General features: G+C 39.5%; 1 protein-coding gene across 1 annotated transcript in view; it reads left to right on the top strand.

Moving 5' to 3' along the window:
• The first annotated feature begins 3866 nt into the window (after positions 1-3866).
• The window catches only part of FCHO2 (FCH and mu domain containing endocytic adaptor 2), an 89076-nt gene continuing 70220 nt past the window's right edge, over positions 3867-22722 (top strand). Inside the window, exons 1-2 of the mRNA XM_081945202.1 lie at positions 3867-4056; positions 12404-12495. Of these exons, the coding sequence (XP_081801328.1) occupies positions 4024-4056; positions 12404-12495 (125 nt within the window). The 5' untranslated portion in view covers positions 3867-4023. The remainder of the gene's footprint in view (positions 4057-12403; positions 12496-22722) is intronic.

Below are 22722 nucleotides of genomic sequence, written 5' to 3'. Positions count from 1 at the left end.
CATATGCAGGTTAGGAAATCCTGGAAATTGCAGTTTCAACATAGCAGGAAGTTAACAAGTTGGAAAGGGCTGCTTTGAAGTCTTTACAATCCATGTCAACTTTATCGTTCGGTTCACATTGTGGCTTACTCAACCCAATACTGAACCACGCATGTAAATATATACATCAAAGTATTTAGCTGATTTTAACTAAATACTTGAATTTTATTTGTAATACAAAGAAAAAATACTTAGAAATCAGCTTCTATATTTTTTGTATTGTATATCACTAACATAAAGAGCCTGCAATTTACTGGTGTTTTTATCCACAAGGCAAAATTAAGTATAACAACTTTGTTAGGGATACTTTCAGGATGTTGCACTTTATGGAGAAATTGCAAAAATCGTGCTGACTATTAATTCAGAACCAATGGTGCCTTTATCATTCAAAATGATGTATAATGTTCTTTTTATACAAATGAAAAGATGAAGAAACTATGAGCAAAAAACATGTACAGGTAGTCCTCAATTTACAACAGTTCATTTAGTAACAGATAAAGTTACAACAGTACTGAAAAAAGTGACTTATAACCATTTTTCACTCTTACGGCTATTACAGCATCCCCATGGTTATATGATCATAATTCAGTCTCTTGGCAACTGACAATTGCAGTGTCCCATAATTATGTGATTCCCTTTTGTGGCCTTCTGATAAGAAAAGTCAATGGGGAAGCCAGATTCACTTAATAACCAAGTTACTAATTTAACAACAGCAGTGATTCATTTAACAATGGTGTGAAGGTCATAAAATGGGGCAAAACTCACTTAACAAATGTCTCACTCAGCAGCAGAAATTTTGGGCTGAATTATGGTTGTAAGTCAAGGACTAGTTGTATTACAAAGGAAAAAAAATGACAGAACTCTGGTCTTTGGAGGGCGGAGCTGACGCCGCGACGATACGATGTGCGAACTTGGAGCTCCAAGATCGCTGTCGATATCTCTGCCGCTGGATGGTCCCTTTGGACTAAATCGTTCCATAGAGACGGTGATACAGAAGGGCACATCCTGCTGATCCCAGGGACATCGCAAAGTCCCTGGTAGATCCAGGAGAAGCTCTTTTTTCCGGCCATAGAGAAGCAGTCTTTGAAGCTGCTGAAAGTTGGGACAGCTCCATAATGGAAGAAAAGCAGGAGAGAATGTGTGTCATATTGGTGAGATAAATTTTATTATTAGAGAACACCCAAAAAGATCAAAAAGAAAATTAAAACCGAAGACAGAAAAGGTTAAGCAGCAAGATTAAGACTGAGTCAAACTTAGTGTGCTATCTTCAATTTTTTTTAATGGATGGAACTTTTACAAATGCTTTTTACTTTTTAAACAGGACCGGTTTTTATTTTCTTCTTCTATTTTTTCTTTTTTAAATACTTATTAAGACTTTTTCTCTTTTCAACGCTGTATTAAATGTTTTTTCTAAGAACTTTCTCCTTAAGTTTGGAATATAAAGAGGGGAGGAAAAGCAGAGGAAAAGAAGTAACACTGCCACTTAGAGGCTTGGAGGCTTGGAAACATTGTTTTTCTTGTTTTCTTTGAACATTTGATCTACATTTCAAGGTTTCTGAGCTTGTTTATTGAAAATGATAGCGGGAAGAGCACGGACTGTTTATACATGTGTTCCTTTGGGGTACTATCAGTAACTGGATTGGAGTGAAAAGAAAGCCTTGACTTGAAAGAATGCAGTGCACTTGTTTGGAATTTAATAAAAAAGCTTTGGATGATATAGTGGCTATGTTTACTATCTGGAGGAATGGTGCAACATGAAAAAGAAAAGGAAGTAGTATTACAAATGATTATGCAAGGAATTCAAAAAATACAAATAAGAACAGAGAGCATTGAAAAGAGAATGGAAAATATTGAACAAGGAACAGAAAAAAAGATGAAAAAATTGAGAATATTTACCAAATGATGATGAAATTTGAGAATAGAGTTCAAAAAATTGAAAAAAAAGATGAACAAAGAGACGAGAAAATTGGTGATATTGACAGCAGATTGAGCGTGGTTGGAAAAGACAGGAGTGGAATATTGAAATGGGAGATTGACAGATTGGAACTTTATCTCAGACCCCAAAACATAGAAGAAAAGTGAGAAAATTTGGCAGAAGTAATGAGAGAAATTTTGGCAGAGGCGTTGGTGATAACCAAAGGGAAGTTGATGGAAGGAACAGATGGAGGGATATGCAATGAAAAACAAGTTGCCAAGGGAAATCCATATAAGAGCTACCAAGAAAGCAATTAGAACACATATACTACAAATGGCAAGAGATATAAGACTGCACTACTATTGGAAGGATACAGGATGATGTAATGAAATGCTATAATAAAAACTAATTTAAATTTAGTTAAATTTACAATATTACGCATAAAATAAAGTAATAATAGTTATAGTCAAGTAAATGATTAACAAGATAATAATGCACACACACACACACACACATGTATATATATGTATATGATTGATAATATGAAATTTTATATAAATTGTGAGGACTATGGAGAGAATGCTCAAAAGTTTTGTAACCAAAGATAAACAATTTTATATAGAATATAATATAAAGATGTAATATTACTGGATGGTTTTAGGATGATGAAATGAAATGCCAGGAGGAAGTTATTCATAAAATAATGAAATGTGCTGAAATGAGTAAATTGACATTTGAAATTAAGAGAATAAGAAGATAAACAATTTTATAAGACATGGGATTTATTTTATCAATGGTCAGATAAAAAAACATGGAAATGAAAGATACTAGAGAATGTTATCAATACAAGAATAATAGAATGATACTGAATATAACATAAAGATCTATTATTATTGGATAGATTGAAGATGATGTAATGAATTGTTATAATATAAATGAACCCAATATTTAGTATATCTTATTTAAAATGAAGGAATAATAGTGATAGTCAAACAAATGAGGTATAATGATAATGTATACAAACATTCGGTTTGATATGTGATTTATATAATTGCAAGTGGACTGTGGAAAGGATGCACAAAAACCTTGTAACCAATCTACACACTGTATGTAATGGAAGATGGTTTTATGTTTTATGTCTTGTTTGTCTTGTCTAAAAATTAAAAAAAAATTTTTTTAAAAGAACTCTGGTTTTTGGAGATTTTCAGTCATCCAGGTCATGGTTGTCCAAAGGTGTCCCTCTTTTTAAGAGGCAACTGGACTTTCTGGATTTTACTTTGAAGAGTTTTTGTTCTCATCCAAGAAGCTTCTTCAGCTCTGGCTGGCTGGTGGGGAATAGACTCTGGTCAAATTTCGTTAAACACAATAAGGTGAATATTATGTGTTTTCCATTAATTATAATCATGTGAGTTGTGTTCATTCTCTGCATCATCACCTAGTAAATTATGACCGCTTAAATTCACACGCACAACTATATTGAACTCTTCGGACAAAGTGAACGACAAATCACGAAACTACAGTGTATCTTGTTAGCAGGCAATGTTTGAAAAGGCCACAGCCAGGTTTATGCCTATAACCCACTAACAAGGAATCAGCTTGACTCGGGGGTGGGGTGGGGTGCTTTGAATGTTTGGGTTCTATCTCGCCTTTCCCATTCTTCCTAGAAGGGTCCTGGGGCCTGCACCCCTTTCCACCAGACTTGCAACACCCCCTCCTCCCCCCCCCAAAAAAATCCTGATACTGCGAATGCTCCGCGGTTCTCGGCCTTTCCCTTCCACACCTCCCGCCCGCCCTAGCGCGCCTGCTCAATCCCTTCCCTAAGGGAAGGCGGGCAGGCGGGCGCGTTCCAAGCGTCTATGTTGTTTCGAACTTTGGTGCCTGCGCCTTGACCGGCCATCTGGCGCCTGCGCCTGCGCGTCTCTGCCTGCCTGGGGATTCGCAGGAGACGGGCGCTCGGCAGGCGGAGGGCGTCGCGGTTGTGCCGTGAGCGAAAGGGCGGCGTTCCGAGGCTGTTTCCTCTTTCCGAGAGAGGCCCCCGGTGACGGAAGGAGCCGGGCCGAAGCGGCGAGATGGTCATGGAGTACTTCGTGGAAAGTTTTTGGGTAGGGGCTGCTTCGCTCGGGAGGGGGCAGCAGCCTTTTGTTGGCTTGAGGGGCAGGGTCTGTCACTATACAATCAGCAGTGGGAAAAGCGGCGAGAATTGGGGCAGGCAGCTGGGTGAGCCGGAGCCGGCGGTGCCCCTTCGCGGCCCCTGCGCCACTTGGGAGCGGGGTTGGGGCCTGCCGTTGGGTCGGTTGCAGCGGCGGCGAAGGCGCCTGTCGGGACCGAGGCTTTTTTTGTTTGTTTGTTTGCCTAGGAACGTCCCGGGAAAGTTGCGGATACGGGGGGCTGAAGGGCAGCTCCGGGGACGCCTTCCTTCCCAAGCCCCTTTCCTTGCAGGACCCGTGGGTCGTAATTCGGGGGAAGGAGAGCACCTGCTCGGTCGCCCTCCCACCCGCCTCTTGGTCAGCTGGAGGTTTGGGCACCGGTCAGCGAGGACGGTCTTAAAAGAGGCGACTCGGCCTGGCGGGATGGGATTGTTTACTTTTCCTTCCTGCAAAGGAAAGACGAGAGCTTCGTTCCCTGGAAGTTTGATTCAGAGGAATCTCTCTCCTCTCCGGGATTCCTAAATGCCACTGATATTTTCGTTAAGGCTTTGGGGGGCTCCAACCGTGTTGCCTTTCTGGGTTCTTTTCCTTACATTTATCATTGGGGGGAGGGGGGGAGTGTTTTTTTTTAAAGAAGTGGCTTTAGACAAAGCAAGAAAACAAAAGAAACGAATGGCAAGCTGAAGTAATCAGTTGAGACTGTATTGTTATGTACTTTGAGTACTTGAATTGCGCATTAAGAAGGATTAGTGGCATTTCAGAAATAAAGGCAAGTCTGATCCTTAAGTTGATCCTGCAGTTTTAGGAAATTGTACATTTACCGGACTCCATGCTTATTCGTATATGCATACTGTCCAGGAAGGGAAACTATTAAGGGTATGTATCTTTCTCTCTCCCTGACTTTAAAATTTAGGAGCAAACTCTACAAGTAGTTATTAGTTGGGCAAGCCATAATCTTAAAACTATGAACAGGCTGTTAACATAGACATTAACACTGGTTTAGTGTAAACTACTATCTTAAAAATTATAATTCTGTCTCTGCAGAATTTCAAAAGGACTATGTAAATTTAGTTGTCAATTGGATTGGATTTTCTTGAAAACAATTGTTTAAAACTGTCCTGGGCTAATGCTGATTAAGGTTGCAAATAGAATGAAACCCATTAAAATAAAAGGAATTTATGAAATGTATATTTAAATAGGCATGTGCATAATTATATTGCAAATGGTGAAAATAAACCATTTTATTTTGTGTGTGTGTGTGTGTCTATGTAGTTGAGGTTTGAAGAGCCTTAAGATATCTTCTATCATGGACATTATTTTTACGTTCTCCAATATATTACATAATTATGTTTACTCAGAAACTGCTCCCATTGAAATCAATGAAGTACACTCCCTGACAACTGTAACTTGGCTATCTTTCTATTTTGTCAGTACTGATGAAAAAGTTAGTATCCGTAAAATGACTGTTGCTATGAACAGTACCTATGGGTACTTTGTTAGAGAGAAGGTAGCTTTATTCATGGTCATTGCAACATTTGTGATAATTCTGCAATTACTTATGTAGTGAAGTGACTTCCTTTTTCCAGAATCCAGAATCTGTGAAAATTGGGAGGTAAATACTCCACCTATTCACCATCATTTATTATGTTTTTGCTTGATGAATATAGATACCTCCCCCTTTCCCTTTTTTTGGAACTACTTCTGATTTGGCAAGAACAGCAACTGTTTCTGTAGAGTGATATTTGAAAGCATAGTCAATAATATGTAAAACATATTTTATGCTTGTTCTTAGTAAACAATATGTATTTCTCAGCAATGATCTTAATGTAAGTTTTACCTCAGAACCATTACTGATTTAGCTTATATTGGATGTACAGTTGGCTAGGAATTTTCAGTATTATTATTTGCAAATTCAACAACAACATCAAAATCCCTCATAATTCTGGAAGTAAACAGTGGCCTTTCTGTATTATTGCTAAAAACAACAATCATTTCTAGATTCTCACCATAAGCCAACTGTGACTTGAAAGAGTCATTATTTTTTAAGCTTATAATCCTGATATTCATATTTCAGTCCACAGCAGATTGCGGAGTCATATGAAACAAGTGTTCATTAATGTTTGTGTGATTTTAGAGGTAGATCTTGATAGCATAAGTGTCTTCTTAATCCTGTTGGCATTCACCATTTTTGTGAATTATTTAGATGAGCATGAAGGAAGTAATTTAGCCTGCCTAAAGCACAAAACAAACAGAAAACAGAATAATTAGCAACAAGGAAGAAAGCAAACTTTAAAACTACTGGAAGAAATTCAATGTAATCTGTGATTCATTTCTCTGTGAAGTTAATAATAAGTTATTGGTAAATTTTTCAAGAATGGTAATTGACTTTCTTATGAGTGAGTATGAGATATTTGTACTCTATTGATTGGAATTAAATACTAACAATTAACTTCCACCACTTCCCTTGTATGGAAGCTGATAAAAAGCCATCTGATTTCCAAAGTGTTTGCCATTTCATCTTTTTGTTTTCCTAAATCTGTATCTATTCTTCTTTTAAGCCTAGACGGCATCATCGTATTCAGTTCCAGTAATTTTGGAGATTGTTCCATTGGGTTGTGAATGATCATTCATTTTTCAAAAAAATAGTTAAAGAATAAGATGTTGACCATTTTATATTTTTATTGAGAAAAATTTTTAAGTTAGAATCGTGTTACCTAAGTTATAAGGGAATCTGTTTAGTATCTCCTTATGATAGAGGTTCTTACTCTGTTGCAGCTGAAATTCCCTGAGGATTCAGTTTTACTGATCTGTCTTGATGATAGACTCCTGAGTAACTATCAAAGGAGGGAGTTACCCTATATTAATGCTGCATATCATCTTACCTATATCTGAAACAGTTTTTGTGGACATATTTTGTGGCAGAGGGTTGCAGGAGGCTGTGGCAGCCGAAAACAGAGCTTGGGAGCCCATTTTCGCTGGCAGAAGTACCATGGGCCAGCCCTTCACTGTTTCCAGGGTGGCCCCATGGGCCACATCCGGCCCCCGGGCCTTCAGTTTGACATCCCTGCTCTATACAGAAAGCATTATATGACTAAATTGTATTTAAAATCAGATCTTTGCACTTTTGACTATAGCAGCGATGGCGAACCTTTTTTGGCTCGCGTGCCACAAGTGGGGGGAGCACAGGGGGGTCGTGTGCGGGCGTGCCACACACATAATGCAATGCGCGATCCCCCCCAGTGCGCATGCACGCACAACCACCTGCCCCCCATTTTTACATGCTGCTTTCGCCCTCCCCAGGCTCCAGAGGCTTTATAGGAGCCTGGGGAGAGTGAAAAGAGCCTCCCACGCCCCCCTGGAGGCCCTCTGGAGGCTTCAGGGACCGTCCGGAGGCTTCCCGAAAGCCTTCGGAATGCTTAAAACGACCCTGCGAGCAAACCGGAAGACACTTCCGGATCGCTCGGAGCGTTGTTTTAAGCATTCCGAAGGCTTCAGGGACCGTCCGGAAGCTTTCCTGATGCATTCGGAGTGCTTAAAACGACCCTCTGAGGAAACCGGAAGTCACTTCCGGTTTGCTCGGAGGGTTGTTTTAAGCATTCCAAAGGCTTCAGGGAAGCCTCCAGACGGTCCCTGAAGCCTCCGGAGGGCTCTTTTCGCCCACCCCAGGCTCCTATAAAGCCTCTGGAGCCTGGGGAGGGTGAAAAATGGCTTTAAAAAAGGGTGAAATCAGCTGGCCAGCGCCTTGTGTGCCCTGACAAATGGCTCCGCGTGCCACCTTTGGCACGCGTGCCATAGGTTCACCATCACTGGACTATAGTCTAATTTTTTTTCTTTGTTGCATATCAATAATGATCACTTAAGTATGGTTATTATCCCTATAATGTTAGCTGTGATATGCATGGAAAATGATCCATAGTGGATACAAATGCTTTTAAACTGTTACATTTCTCTTTCTAGGCCAAATCTTTTTGTTATAGTTTATATTAGACATATGAACATTGAATATTATTTGTAATTTAACAATTTTCTCACTTGTTTCCCAAGGCTTTGTAGCAAATTTATTCATGGTAATATATCTACAAAAGACCATGTTTCTATCTTGTTAGTATAAAAACTGAATTGTTTCATTTGTCTGTATAAAAATATTGCTATCAGGTTGCTGTCCTGTTAATATAAATTCAGATACTTTGGGAAAATAAGATAAAATGTTCTACCTATTCTGCAGATCTTTGGATATGTTTAGTATATGAACAAAACAAGGAGTTCCTGTAATATGTTTCCTGTTTTGTACTGAGAATTTCAGCATGGAAATGCTCTTGTCACTCGATAATGCCGTTTTCTTGTTATTGCTTACACAGCTACTTTCATTTCCATGCTAGGATCAGATTTAACTAAACTTGTGAAGCAAATAATTGGGTGATAAAAATTCATTAAGTTTACATTTGTACCTACTGTTCTTAATATAATGGCCACAAAGGATTGGAAATAGATATTTTAGTTTGTGTTATATATATGATTCTCAAAGAGTTCAGTTTTAAAGTGTTTCCATTCAAATAGGTTGCTGAAGAGTTTAGTGGAATACTTTATCATTTAAAAAATGGAGGATGGAACTAGAAGGTCAGATTGAAGTTATTGGGGAGAGAGTGACCATATTATACATAATGTAAGAACAAGTAAGCAAACAAGTCTTAAAGTCTTAGACTTTAAAAAATTGACATGGATGGAAATTCTAAAGAGAAAACTACTAGGATTCTAAAGACTCTCTGAAAGTGAGATTGTATATTGTGCAATCTAACACAATACCACAGAGGAAGAAAAACAAGAGATCCTAGATGAAACCAGCATGGTTGCATAAAAAACACTCTGATAAACTGAGAGGTAAAAAGGACAAGTATAAAAAATGAAAAGAGGGTCACAGAATCAAAACAGAATACCAGGAAATAATCAGAATCTGCAAGGACAGAGTCAGGAAAGCTAAGGCTCAGAATGAACTAAAAAACAAATGCCAAAACTAATTTTAAAAAGTTTTTTTTCCCTCTAAGTAAGAAACAGGGAAAAAATCAAGGAAATGATCAGTCCACTAATGGGAAGAAGATGGCAAGAAGCTGATAGGCAACAGGGAGAAAGTGGAACTGCTTAATTCATTCTTTGAATCTGTCTTCATGCAAAAAGAAAAAATAGTCCATACTATCAAAAGCAGCACTGTAGGAGACAGAACAGGAATGCAAATGAAAATAGGCAAGAAAATAATAAGAAAACACCTTGCCGCTCTAGACAAGTTCAAATCACTAGGATCAGATGGATTACATCCCAGGATTCTGAAGAGGCTGGCATAGTGATGGGTTCCGGATCCCGGTGCAACAAGGCTGGGCATCCACCACATGATCGCAAGCAGCGTGCGTGCATGCGTACTTACCACCAGCGACACTCCAGCTGCTCGGCGGAGTACACTTGTGCGCGGAAGTCCCGAAAACCTCAAATACCAGTAAGGAGCGCCAGCAGGCAGGTGGGCCCTCTGGAGCACCCTACCTGAACGTTATCTGGTGCTCTCGGCAGGCACTGGTACACTTGTACCGGGGCATACTATTTGTAACCCACCACTGGGCAGATGTGATTTTGGAACCACTGAACCAAATCCTGAGCTCCTGGAGCATAGAGTAACTACTAGAAGACTGGAAAAGAACATGTGGTTCCAATCTTCAAAAAGGGGGAAATGTGAGTCCAGTAAACTACAGTCCAATAAGCCTAATATAAATACCTGTGAGCACCTAGAAACAAGTAAAGCAATTTTGAAACTAACTTGGGTTTGTTAAAAACACATCATGTCAGACAAATCTTAAATATTGCACTGATAAGAGCACACTTGGAATACTGCATCCAGTTCTAGTCATTATGATATAAAAAAAGGCACTGGGACCCTAGAAAGTGTGCAGAGATGAGCAACAAAGATAAGGGGTCTGGAAGCTGAGAGTTGAGAGAACTACTGTAGGTATGTCTAAAGAAGAGAAGGACTAAAAGCAACCAATACTCGAGGGCCTATCACAGAGAAGAGGGTTGTCCTATTTTACAAAGAGCCTGAGGGTGGAAGATCATTAGAGAGAGATCCAACCTAGAATGCAATTCTGTCTAATTTCCTGACAGAACAATCAGTGGAACAACTTCCAAATTCAGCACTCGCTTGTATAAGCACAATAAACTTTCTATATTCCTCTTTTTTCCCTACTGATCTTTGCTGAGTGGTAAGCCTTGAATCCAAGCACTTCCTGTCCAGTTTCTTCTTAACTTTATAGCCCACCTTTTTCAACCTTATTATCCTGGATGAATCCTTGAAATAATTTTCTGGTCTTAGTGATCTCCTTCGTAAATATATCTATAGCAAACATGGCATGACAAGTTTTAAAAAGTTACTTTTATAGTGATTTTTTTGCTGAAAAGAATTCAGTAGCTGAGACATGGCAATTGAGGAAGAATAAGCTTAAGATGGGATGGCCTTGCTCATTTTGGACTCCTGAGGCAAAGGGAAGATCTTAATAAGGGGACACTGGTAGAACAAATAAAAGGCAGGGAAATATCTAAGATTCGGCTCTGGTGAAGCATGTGTGAAAGTACTTATGCCTATAATTTCAGCATTTTCACATTTAGTGGGTCTTCAGTAGACCTACCAGCTTCATTGCTTGTCATTACTTTTTGCATAAGGACCATTTGTCATACATTTAATCTATTGCCATTACCTCAACAGTCATCCTGTATCTATCTCCATAGCTTAGTAGTTAAAGTAAAATAATGAATAATTAACTGTTTCATAGTAAAATCAATTAATACATTTTATCTTTCATGGCATATCACAATGTTCATTTACTTCAGCTTGATTCATTAGAGCAGTGATGGCGAACCTTTGTTAGCTCGCGTGCCAAAAGCGGGGAGAGTGCAGGGCGGTCGTGCGTGGGCGTGCCATACTCATAATGCAATGCATGACCCCAGAGCGCACATGCGCGCATGACCAGTGCAACCTCAATTTTTTGCATGCTTTTTTCACCCTCCCCAGGCTCCAGAGGCTTTATAAGGAGCCCGGGGAGGGTGAAAACAGCCTCCCCCGCCCCCTCCGGAGGCTTCAGGAGCTTCCCTGAAGCCTCCGGAGTGCAAAAAACCTGGCCCTATGGGCAAACTGGACAGACTTCCAGTTTGCTTGTAGGGTTGTTTTTTGCCCTCCAGAGGCTCTGGCGGGCTAAAACTGGCCCTACGAGCAAACCGGTAGTCTGTTCCCAAACTTCCGGTTTGCCTGTAGGGCCATTATTTTGCACTCCGGAGGCTTCAGGGATGCTCCTGAAGCCTCCAGAGGGCCTTCCTGGGCGGGGCGGAGGCTGTTTTCACCCTCCCCAGGCTCCTATAAAGCCTCTGGAGCCTGGGGAGGGCGAAAAATGGCTTCAAAAAAAGGCTGGTCAGTTGGCCAGTGCGCGCATGCGTGCTGGCCAGCTGACAGGACAAAGCCTCACATGCCCTGACAAATGGCTCCGCGTGCCACCTGTGGCACACGTGCCGTAAGTTCGCCATCCCAGCACTAGAGACTTCTCTCTCTATGAAAAGACTTCAGTGTTCTGGACATTGAGCAAACCAACCAGACTTCATGTAGCATTCATTATCCTTTAAGTTTGACTTATAGTGTATTGTGTGAATAAGTAATTGGCTAAATTATTCGATGGGTGTATATATGAAGTGGGAAAATAACTAGGTGCTGGTTGTACCTTTATTAAAAAGTGGAGCCTGTAAGTTTAATCTTATTTAATGCATATTAATAAATCTTTGTTTATTTTTAAAAATGCATATTTAAAATATAAGTTTCCTAAATTATTATTCTCTCACTACAGCTGTATAAATAATCATGTATGGGTAGTCCTTGTATAGCAACCACTATTGGGACTGGCAACTCACTCATTAGGTAAAGCAGTTGCTAAGTGAATCTACAGTTAATGATCCTATTTCAGTTGTCCTTTGGCTTACAGATCTTACACAAGAAAAGTGACTTCATTTTTTCCAGGCTGTAGAACTGTAGGGTTTGATGAGAACCTGATGGGGTTCCGTGAGATCAAGGGCAATCCCACCCAAATCACTTACGTACAGACAATTATCTGTCATTGGAACTTTGCCATTTTTTATATTGAATGAATACAATTACCTAAAAACAATAATCAGGTCTCAGGGCACCACTTCATTCTGGTTTTACAGCCAGTTTTGTTCTTATTTAATGATTTTAATTATTTGTTTTGTGCCTTATCTGAACTGTGATGTTTTTATTTTAATCTAGGGGGAAAGGAATAATGGCTTTGATGTCCTTTATCATAATATGAAACATGGCCATACATCTACAAAGGAATTAGCAGATTTTATAAGAGAAAGGTAAGTGACCTTTTTAGCTCATTTTTCTGATTTAGAATAATCTTGATTTATGCAAAAATGGAAAGAGTGCATTCCTTAAAGCAGCTATGCTTAATTTGGATGCTTTCCAGACCAGCTTCTAAATATTCTCTAACAACAATGCTGGCAGAAAATCTGGTTGTTGAAATATACACATCAGGTTCCAGGAATAGTTTTGTGTTTCTTTCTTTAAATACTTCTCATTGTGTTTCATATTGTGTTAACACAATTATATAATGCACTATTATTTAATTAATAACTGTATTGTTTAATGTTGTATTATTTTAAACCTTTATAGAAATTAATTTATGGTCCTGTTTCCATGACATAGTTCACCTTTCATTTACTAATCTAGTAAATTGTGAGTCCGTTTGCAATCACATTGAGGTAAAATTTTCAGTCATTTTTATTACAAATATATTTCTTTATATATACGTAGATAGATATTTTTAGATGGCTTCGCTTTTTACTCTCACTGAGGTTTGTATATATATATATTTTTATGGTGATTTTTCTTTTTAGAAATTATTTTAAATTATTTATAATGATTATTTGTATACATTTGTTGATTATTTGATGTACACCATCAGAGTAGTTTTTTTATGAGATGGGTAGCATATAAATGTGATTTGTAAAAAAATAAATATTACTCTATGAATCACATGAGTTAGTGAAGTCCTATCCACAGCAAGCAGGAAGTACCTCATGAGTCTCTGCATTGGCGAGACTTCATAATAGCACACCAATGGCTAGACAAGCAGTAATGGGTGGAAAATGAGATATAGAATCTCTATAGATAGCCACCCTTCTGCAGAATTACACTATTTCCCCAATATTTCACCTATTAGGGCCAGCATCCAGAAATAGAGTATGGGATAATATGCTTACTTGCTATGTGCCTTGCAAGAAAAATAAAGCATTTAATGAAAGCATAAAATTGCACCAAATGGCCAACCCAAAACGTAAGCATTCCAACAACAAACATAAGACAGTCTGGAGGTGTTGGAAGAAAATGTAAAAAAGGAATACATGCCCAGTAAATAGGATATCAGACACAAGACTCCTGCATAATCTATGCCTGTCAGGCATGCATCTTCTCAAATGCTTCTATTCAGCTGGGAGTAGAATTATTTGAGCTGTTTGAGCTATGCAATGATTTAAGATACCACTGTAATACATGATGACATCTCTGATCTGCATCATGGTTTTCATCTTGTTTGCGTCTGTTGAATTTTGGCATGAGAGGTGGTCTTAACTGTTTCCAAGGCTTTCCCCCATTTCTCTCTCTGCTGTGAATAGGAGGGAATCCTTCCTGTTCTTGACCTGAGTGGGTACCCCAATTTGATGTGGTCTGCAAAGATTAAGACACATATCCTATTTCACATATGGTTGGTTATTATAAGGGAGTTATCACACGGTTCTGGTGTGTTCTGGAATCTGAATGCTAATGCTGGCAAGAGGATTGTTCCTTGGAGTCAGGCTATGTATAGCTAACTTCTGGTTGGCTAGGTGAAGTATTTGCCTTGTGGAGAGCGGGGTTTTTTTCTGGTGTGTCGTAGAACTAGGGTGAAGAACCCCTTTTACCATTTGATGAATGGGGTTTTTTGGGGCTGATGATCTCAGATGAGCTTGGTAGCTATTGGCATGATTTTCTTTTTTTAATTGTTTTTTTTTAATTCACATTAATATTATTAATGCAAGAGTTGCTCCCACCCCAATCTTCACGGAATCTATTAACACATGGGATCCGCTGGCAATGGCAATCCGCGCTGTCTGGAACAGGCCGAAAACAGGACGCGCGGAGGTTAAAAATGTGACGCACAGAGGCAGCGATAGGCGGCGGCGATGATCCCCATAGCCTGGAACAGCTGGTCGGTGGTATTCCAGGAGGCCAATCCAACTGCCAATCAGATGCTCGCACTAAATCAGGCTGTGCTGAAGCTGACCAGGTTGTTTGCTGTTTGCTGCAAGGAGGCAAATTGCTGGAAGCAGAGGTCGAAGGGTGGAAGCCGGTGGGTGGGTGGGGCTTCGGCAACATTCACTCTATAAGACACACAGACATTTCTACCTACTTTTGGGGGGAGGAAAGTGTGTCTTATAGACCGAAAAATATAGTAGTTCTTGACTTACATAATGGAGTCCAGAATTTGCATTTTATATCATGGCGGTTGTAAATTGAGGCACTCAGATGACCAACCTGATTTTATTAATTTTTTTTGTATCAGTTGTTAAGCAAACCCATTGTCTCAAATGGGCATTTTTTGCTAGAAGCCAGAATAAAATGTTGTTTTCCAGAAAAAGAGTGTAATCAGCAATTATGTGAATTGCCAGATGCTCCAAATGGCCACAAATATGGACTGGTTGCCAAGTGCCCGAAATGTGATTGTGTGACCATACATTAGAACTTAGAATCTGGGTCATTGCCTTTTGGAGAATCTGTTGTAACTTTCAACAGTCATTAAGCAACCAGTTGTAAATCAAGGACTACTTGTGTAATTTAATTCACAGTTATTCTTTGCTAAATGTTGAAATACTAATGCCAAATAAGAAATTTGAGGTCATACAAGAGAATAGTTCTCAACAGAAACTGGTTTCCATCTCTTCAAAACAAGCAGAGCCACATGACTGTCCACTGATTGCTACTTTTTGTAATCTCTGTGCTCTTTTCTGCTAAATTATAAGCACTGAACAGGTTTGTCAACAGGTTTTATAAAAATATAATTTAGGTCTCTGCCACGAGATATTTCATAATTACTATTGTAAGACTCACTGAACGCTTGATTATGCTTAATGAGACATTCCGTCTTCTACCATAGACTTTCGGATATAAAAACAGTGGACATATCACAGTAGACTATGTTGGCAGTCTCCAAACTATTGCAGTTAGTAAAACAGGAGATAACAAATAGGGTAGAGCAGTGATGGCTAACCTTTTTTGGATTGCGTGCCAAAAGCGGGGGGAGGGCAGGGAGGGTCGTGCGTGGGCGTACTCACACCCATAATGCTATGCGTCCAACCCCCCTGCTTTTGGCATACTTTTTTCACCCTCCCAAGGCTCCAGAGGCTTTCTAGGAGCCTGGGGAGGGCAAAAACAGCCTCCCCCACCCCCTGGAGGCTTCAGGAGCGAAAAACAGCCCTATGGGCAAACCCGAGGTTCAGGAACAGTGACTTCCGGTTTGCTCGTAGGGCCGTTTTTCGCCCTCCGGAGCCTTCAGGGAAGCCTCCTAAAGGCTCTGGAGGGCAAAAAATGGCCCTGAAAGCAAACCGGAAGTGACTTCCGGTTTTCTCGTAGGGCCATTTTTCGTCCTCCGGAGCCTTTGAGGAAGGCTCCTGAAGGCTCCGGAGGGTGAAAAACAGCCCTAGAAGCAAACTGGAAGTGACTTCTGGTTTGGCCATAGGGCCGTTTTTCACCCTCCAGAACCTTCAGGGAAGCCTCCTGAAGGCAAAAAACGGCCCTACGAGCAAATCAGAAGTCCATTCCTGAACTTCTGGTTTGCCCATAGGGCTGGTTTTTCGTGCGAAAAATGGCCTTAAAAACGGCCTTAAAAGGCCAAAGTCAGGTGGTGCGTGCTGGAGCTGATAGGGCAACGTCACGCGTGCCCTAACAAATGGCTGCACATGCCACCTTTGGCACGTGTGCCATAGGTTCGCCATCACGGGGGTAGAGGGAAGATTATTTCCCTGTAAAATATCTTTCTGAAACAATGCTGTCTGTCTTTTATGATTTTAGTTGTGATATGGTCAGCACCATTATTTCTTTTATTACATAAGAATGGATTTTCAAATAATACTGTATATTCAAATATTTGAGAGAACTAGTTTGGTATAATTGTTAAGGCATCAGGCTAGAAACTGGGAGAACGTGAATTTTAGTCGGCTTTAGGTACAAAGCTAGCTGGGTGGTCTTGGTTCAGTCACCTTCTCTCAGTGGCAAACCTCTTCTGAAATCTTGCTAGGAAAACTGGCAGGAATTTGTCCCAATAGTCTCCAGGAGTCAAAACTGATTTGAAAGCAATTGATGAGAACTGAAATGAGTTAGTTAAAATATACCTGTATAATAAATATACTGAGGTAGGCCAACATATCTGCTTCCATAGTTGCAAAGAATTTTGAAAGTCCAAACAAAAGGCAAGTATAGACTAGTAATCCTTAATTAAATTCCAGTGTACGAGAAATTAGTATAAGTACTAAGAACTATTTCCATCACACTATGTCCTCAATAATGTTTCATAAATGGATTTTTTCAATATTTGCAAAAATGGAGTGATAGACTTTTATATTAATTATTGTAGATAGTACTGAAGAGCTCTTCTCCCTCAAATAACATCGTGTAAGTAAAATTAGAAGTTTCTAATGCAGAAATCTGCACAACCGGATAGTACATAAATAACTGTATCAGCTCCAACTGTTTTCCTTTTAGAGTTGTTTTTGGAATAGCACCTGTAACTTGAGCAAGCCATATTTAATGGAGATTTTACTTTGGAAACCCTTCCACTTGAATAGAACATTGCAGACTCTTTCTCTGTTGTATATGTTACCGCCAATGTATGAAAAGTTGGCATTGTATAGATCCGTGATGGCGAACCTAGGGCACGTGTGCCAGAGATGGCAAACAGAGCCCTCTCTATGGGCACGTGCGCCATTGCCAGCTGCTCTTCTGGTTTCTGGCACGTGCCGGAGCCCCGGAAACCCGAATATCAGCTGGCCCGTGCACATGTGCATGGCATTCTGGTTTCCAGTGCTCCGGCACACGCAAAGACCAGCTGGCCGGCATGCGCATGTGCACCGGCCAGCTGGTCTTTGGGTTTCTGGGGCACATGCGTGTGCACACACGCATTCCAATTTGGGCACTCGGTACCGTAAAGGTTCGCCATCACTGGTATATAGATACATGGTGTTTTAGGCAAAGTATGAAATTGTGTTATTTTAATATGCTGCTTATTTTCTCTAGGTATTGTGTGCAATACCTAGGCATTATGCAGAATGACAAGAAGTACCGTATTTTTTGGAGTATAAGACACACTTTTCCCTCAAAAAAGAGGCTGAAAATCTCAGTGCGTCTGAGATTACACCGAATACAGCATTTTTTACTTCCCGAAGCCCCGCCCCTTCACCAAAATGGCCGTGCATACCCTTATGGAGGCTTTCAGAGAGCTCCTGGGGGCTGGGGAGGGCAGAAATGAGCAAAAATGGGTCGTTTTTTGTCCCCCCCAGCCCCCAGCAGCACTCTATAAGCCTCCATAAGGCTATGCATGCAATTTGTTTGACGAAAAACGGGTCCGTTTTTGCCCCACCCCCTCCCCACAAACACTCTTCAACCCCCCCCCCCCAAGGCTATTCATGCCATTTGGGGGGGGACGGGCCCGTTTTGGGGAGGTTTGCAGAGTGCAAAAACTTTTTTTTTCCTTTTGGAAAGCTCTTTAACTGATTGATGAGAAGTACATTGATCAAGTGCTGTGCCAGCAGAAACACCTACCTATCTACTGTATTTCTCCCTATCTCTATTTTTCTCTCTCTATCCCTCTACCTACCTACCTACTCTATTTCTCTCTCTCTCTATCCCTTTATCTACCTACCTAACTACTCTCTCCCTATCTACCTACTGTATTTCTCTTTCTATATATATATATTTCTCTCTCTCTATTCCTCTACCTACCAACCTTCCTACTCTCTCTCTCTCTCCCTTCCTATCTACTGTATTTCTCTCACTCTTTCTCTCTGTCCCTATACCTACCTACCTACCTACCATCTCTCTCTCTCTCCTTCTGTGTGTGTGTGTGTGTGTGTGTGTGTGTGTGTGTGTGTGTATATATATATATATATATATATACACATATATATACACATATATATATATATACACATATATATATATATATATATATATATCCCTTTATCTACCTACCTACCTAACTACTCTCTCTCCCTACCTACCTACTGTATTTCTCTTCCTCTCTATCCCTCTATCTACCTACCTACTTTTTTAAAATTTGCCTCTTCAAAATCTTGGTGTGTCTTATACTCCGGTGCGTCTTATACTCCGAAAAATACGGTGTTTAGGAAAAGTATGAAAAGAGAGTCATGAAAAAGGTTAAGGTTAGAGGTAGGGTTATGGTGAACCGTAATCCTAATTCTTTATTGAAAAGATGTACCCGTATATGAAAATAAAAGAAGAAATGCAAAATAAAGTACAGGACTTTCTTACTGGAAAAAAAGAGAAAGATGAGCTTGACCTACTTGTTGCAACAAGGAAGGCTAGAATGGCATTTTATCAGGAGTATTTTCTACTTTGCCAGTTTGCCTTTTGGCATTACGCAGAATGCCTAGGAACTAGTGAAACATTAAGTGTTTCATTCTTTAACGTCTCATTTTTAGCATTCTGTAAATTTGCAAAAGTGGTGAATATCTGTAACTCTGGTTTAGGATGAGGGTGAAGATTTGTTCTCCAAGCGTGTGGCTTGGTTTCTGAATGTTTTGTTACCAGACTAGGTAAGATCTTCAGCAGAGTTTAAGAGATGTCAGTGTCAGACTCTCACCGATGACTCACACCCGACCCATCACAAGACCCTCACTTGACACACTCACTTCTGACCTATCACAAGACCTACTGACCACACGAAGCCCTTTTAAACAGAGGAACACTGACATTCCCTAAGCTCCACTGAAGATGTTATCTAGCCTGGTAACAAAATGTTTGGAAATCAACCCACAAGCTCATTCTGTAGATTTCCTAGGCATTCTATAAAATGCCTATTTCCCACATTGACAGTAACATATATGACCTCTGAAGGGTGGAATTTCCCTTAAATGTTTGGACAGAATTTTCTAAATCAGTCTGAGTAATGAAGGCTGCACTTGGCCCATTTTTTGTTTTACATCAATTTGTAAAACAAAAGGTAAATTAAATCTGGAACCCAAGGTCTCTACACAATGTACTTTTCAAATACTTAAATGCCTTTTAATATTCCTCTGTCCACTGAACTATTCAGATTAATTATTAAATTTGTAAGCGTGTGATTCCTAAATTGCAGCACAGTGCCTTGAAGCACTGTACAAACCACAGGGACAGCTATGAAATATTTTAAATTTTTATGGCCTTAAGGTAGGGTTTGGCAATGTCATATTTTTGTGAAGCTGGGTTTTCAGTGACTGCTGTGACAAAAATCAGTGTTGAACAGGAAATGAGCGTGGTGATGTTCAGTGCAATTCCAGGTTTGAGAATGAGAAACAACAAGTATATCCATTACTAAGTAATTGCGGTTATTTAAGAATGAAATTTAAAAAAAAAAAATTTCAGTTTATGTGTTATTTTTTGAAACAGTTGTTAGATTATAAATACTTATCCTTTTGACCTGTTTAACAAACAAAAAAGCGGTTACTGTTTCATTTGGCCTAAGGGAAAATAAAGAATTACTGTATTACTAAGAGCGTGGTGAACTGAAAAAGTTTGGGAATCCTATATAAGGATTTGCACCCTAAGGTAGACAGTTATGGGAACAATCTATAATAACTTCAAATTAAAGTTAAGAAGGCTTTCACTTCTTCATTTCAGGAAATCTAGCCAGATGAATCGCCTCTGTTTTAGAGTAATGAATCTGGTCTAACCAGGGTATCCATTCTAAATCCCAGGTATTTTGTTTCTTGGAAACCAAGGACACACCCAGAGGGTTAAGAATTAGATAAGCTTTGTGGAGACTTCCCACCCCATGCTTTACATGTTCCAGATGCTTCTCTTAGCTGCAAGTACAAATAATCACATCATCTACATACTTTCCATGCTGCTATCTTTGACTAGGCAATATCTGATAGATGAGCCTCAGACCCGTTTCAGAAGACTGATGGAGTAAAAAAAAATCTATGTGAAAAAAGTCTTATGGGGTAGAAAAGGTAGTCTAATTTTTTTTTCCAAGAGGAGTCTGCTAGTATTACTTCATGAAGTTTAAGATGAATGGGTAGGAGGATAAATGGATGAATACACATACCATGGGTAGGGGTGTGTGAGGAAGAGAGATTGAGCCAATCAATCAAATCATCTCTCTTTGGACAATGATTAACTATCAAACTAGCAGTGTTGTTTATTTCTTTGCCTTGTGAGGTTTGGAGCAGTGCAGTGGGTGTTTTGTTTACTGTTTGCTATTGGAACATTCTCTTATTCCAATTTCAACATTTTCATAGTTTAAATTTCATTATGTGTAAAAGCCCCTCTAGAGTAAAGAATTAGACAGTGAACATATTATTTTAAAAAAGTTGGAATGGAGGAGATGAAAGCTGGAATGAATATTGGAGGTTGAAAGCATAAGAATTTGAGATATGCAGATTATACTATCTTATTAGCCCAAAAGAAAGAAGGCTTCGCTTATTGCTAAAGTAAAAACCTAAGTTTAAAATATCCAGGTAAATGTTCAGTATGAAAAGGGAATGTCAATCTTAGATTCTATTCAGAAAGATCAGAATTCTTTAAATAATAATCTTACATAAATGTTCAGTATGAAAAGGGAATGTCAATCTTAGATTCCATTCAGAAAGATCAGAATTCTTTAAATAATAATCTTACATATGGTTGTGAAAGCTGAACAGTGAGAAAGAAGGGACATATCTTCAAATTGTGAATTAGGAGATGGTTATTAAACATAGGAGATTGCAGAAAGAATGACTCAGTCATTCTAGACCAAATAGACTGATTCTTCCCTTGAGGTAATATCAGCAGGCAGAAGAAAAACTTACATGGTCAGTGATGAGAGCAAAAGATAGAAATATGATGGCTTGGCAATGTTGAGACTAGCAGTAGGAGAGGAAAACAAAATAATTTTCTAGGAAAGCACTAAAGGAAGCAACCGACTCAATGGCATTTAATGCTAACTAATTTTTATTTGCTAAAAATAGAACCAGTTGTTGAGATCAAAGTCATGTACAGGAAATAGTAACTGCAAATGTTTGCTAAAATGGGATGATTTTTAAAGAGTAGGCTATGTTTTGGAGGACATAGTGAATTTAAACAAGTGGTCGTTTAATTACCATTCAAAGTTACCACAATCTTGGAAAGGTGGTTTGTGGCCTGTAAAACACTTCCAGCCATTGTAGAACATTGTGCCAGTCCCTCACCAGACACCTTCAGGTACTTGGCAACCAGCTCACATTTATATCCAACCACCCCACAATCATATGATTGCCATTTGCAAACTTTTTATCAGCTTCCCCAGAAATTCAGTGAGGAAGTTGGATAGGAGATGTTGCAAGTAGAAGAGATAGAGGGAAGCTGAAATCCTTTTGTGAGCTGAAGAAAAGAGCTGAAATTCTGAAAATTTGTAGACTGCCAAAGGATTTCCCCTCCATGTGCCAAGGGGAGCTGAAATCCTTCAGCGGATTTCAAGAACATTTGTACTTCTATCAGTTTTTATTACTTACTGCTTAAACTCACCTTATTAATGAGCTTTTGTGGAATTAAAAAGAAGTGGTATAATTTTCAACATATAAATGATGAGGTAGTCCTTACCTTATAACCACTTGTTTAGTGACCATTCAAAATTATGATGGCCCTTTTATAGACAATTAAGGGTAATGTAATCCAAGATATGGAAAAATGGAGAGGGAACATGAAATACACCTACAATGGGAAACTATTGAGGTTTAAAGACAGAATCACAAATTGGGGGCATGTAAGGATGTATAATTATATAAAGATAATGATGAGAATAGCTGAGAATTGTAACCAGGTCTACATCTCGGCCAAAATTAGGCTGGGGGAGGGGTGGTTTAAAAGCACAATGACTATATACAGTATGTATACTTTTGTTCTATTTTTTTTAAAGAGGAGAATACATGTTTAAATTAAATATGTATATTGAAAAGGAATTATAAATACCATCAACATAAAATGGAGCTTGCTCAGAAGCTGAAATACACCAAGTAAATGAGATGAAGAGTGGAAAGTAGAGGGGAGAGGTAAGGGAAGAAGAGAGGGATAGGAGAGAGGGCAAGGAGGGAAGAGGAGAGAAATGAGGAGTGGAAAGGGGAGAGAGGAGAAGGCAAGAGGAAGGGGAAGTAGAGAAGGGAAGGATGACAGAGGAAAGAAAGGAGGTAGGGAGGGGGAGAAGCAGGAGATCTGTGCACTGCTGAGCCTAGCTGGTCGAGGCTTTCTGCCCCCCTTAGTTGCAGTGTTCCCACAGTCATAAAAGCAGGCATGCTGTTAAGTGCCCAAATTTCAGTCAT

This window comes from Natrix helvetica, assembly GCF_964273705.1.
Source record: "Natrix helvetica genome assembly, chromosome: 2".
Classification (NCBI taxonomy): Eukaryota; Metazoa; Chordata; class Lepidosauria; order Squamata; family Natricidae; genus Natrix; species Natrix helvetica.
This window is presented reverse-complemented; position numbering and strand designations above follow the sequence as displayed.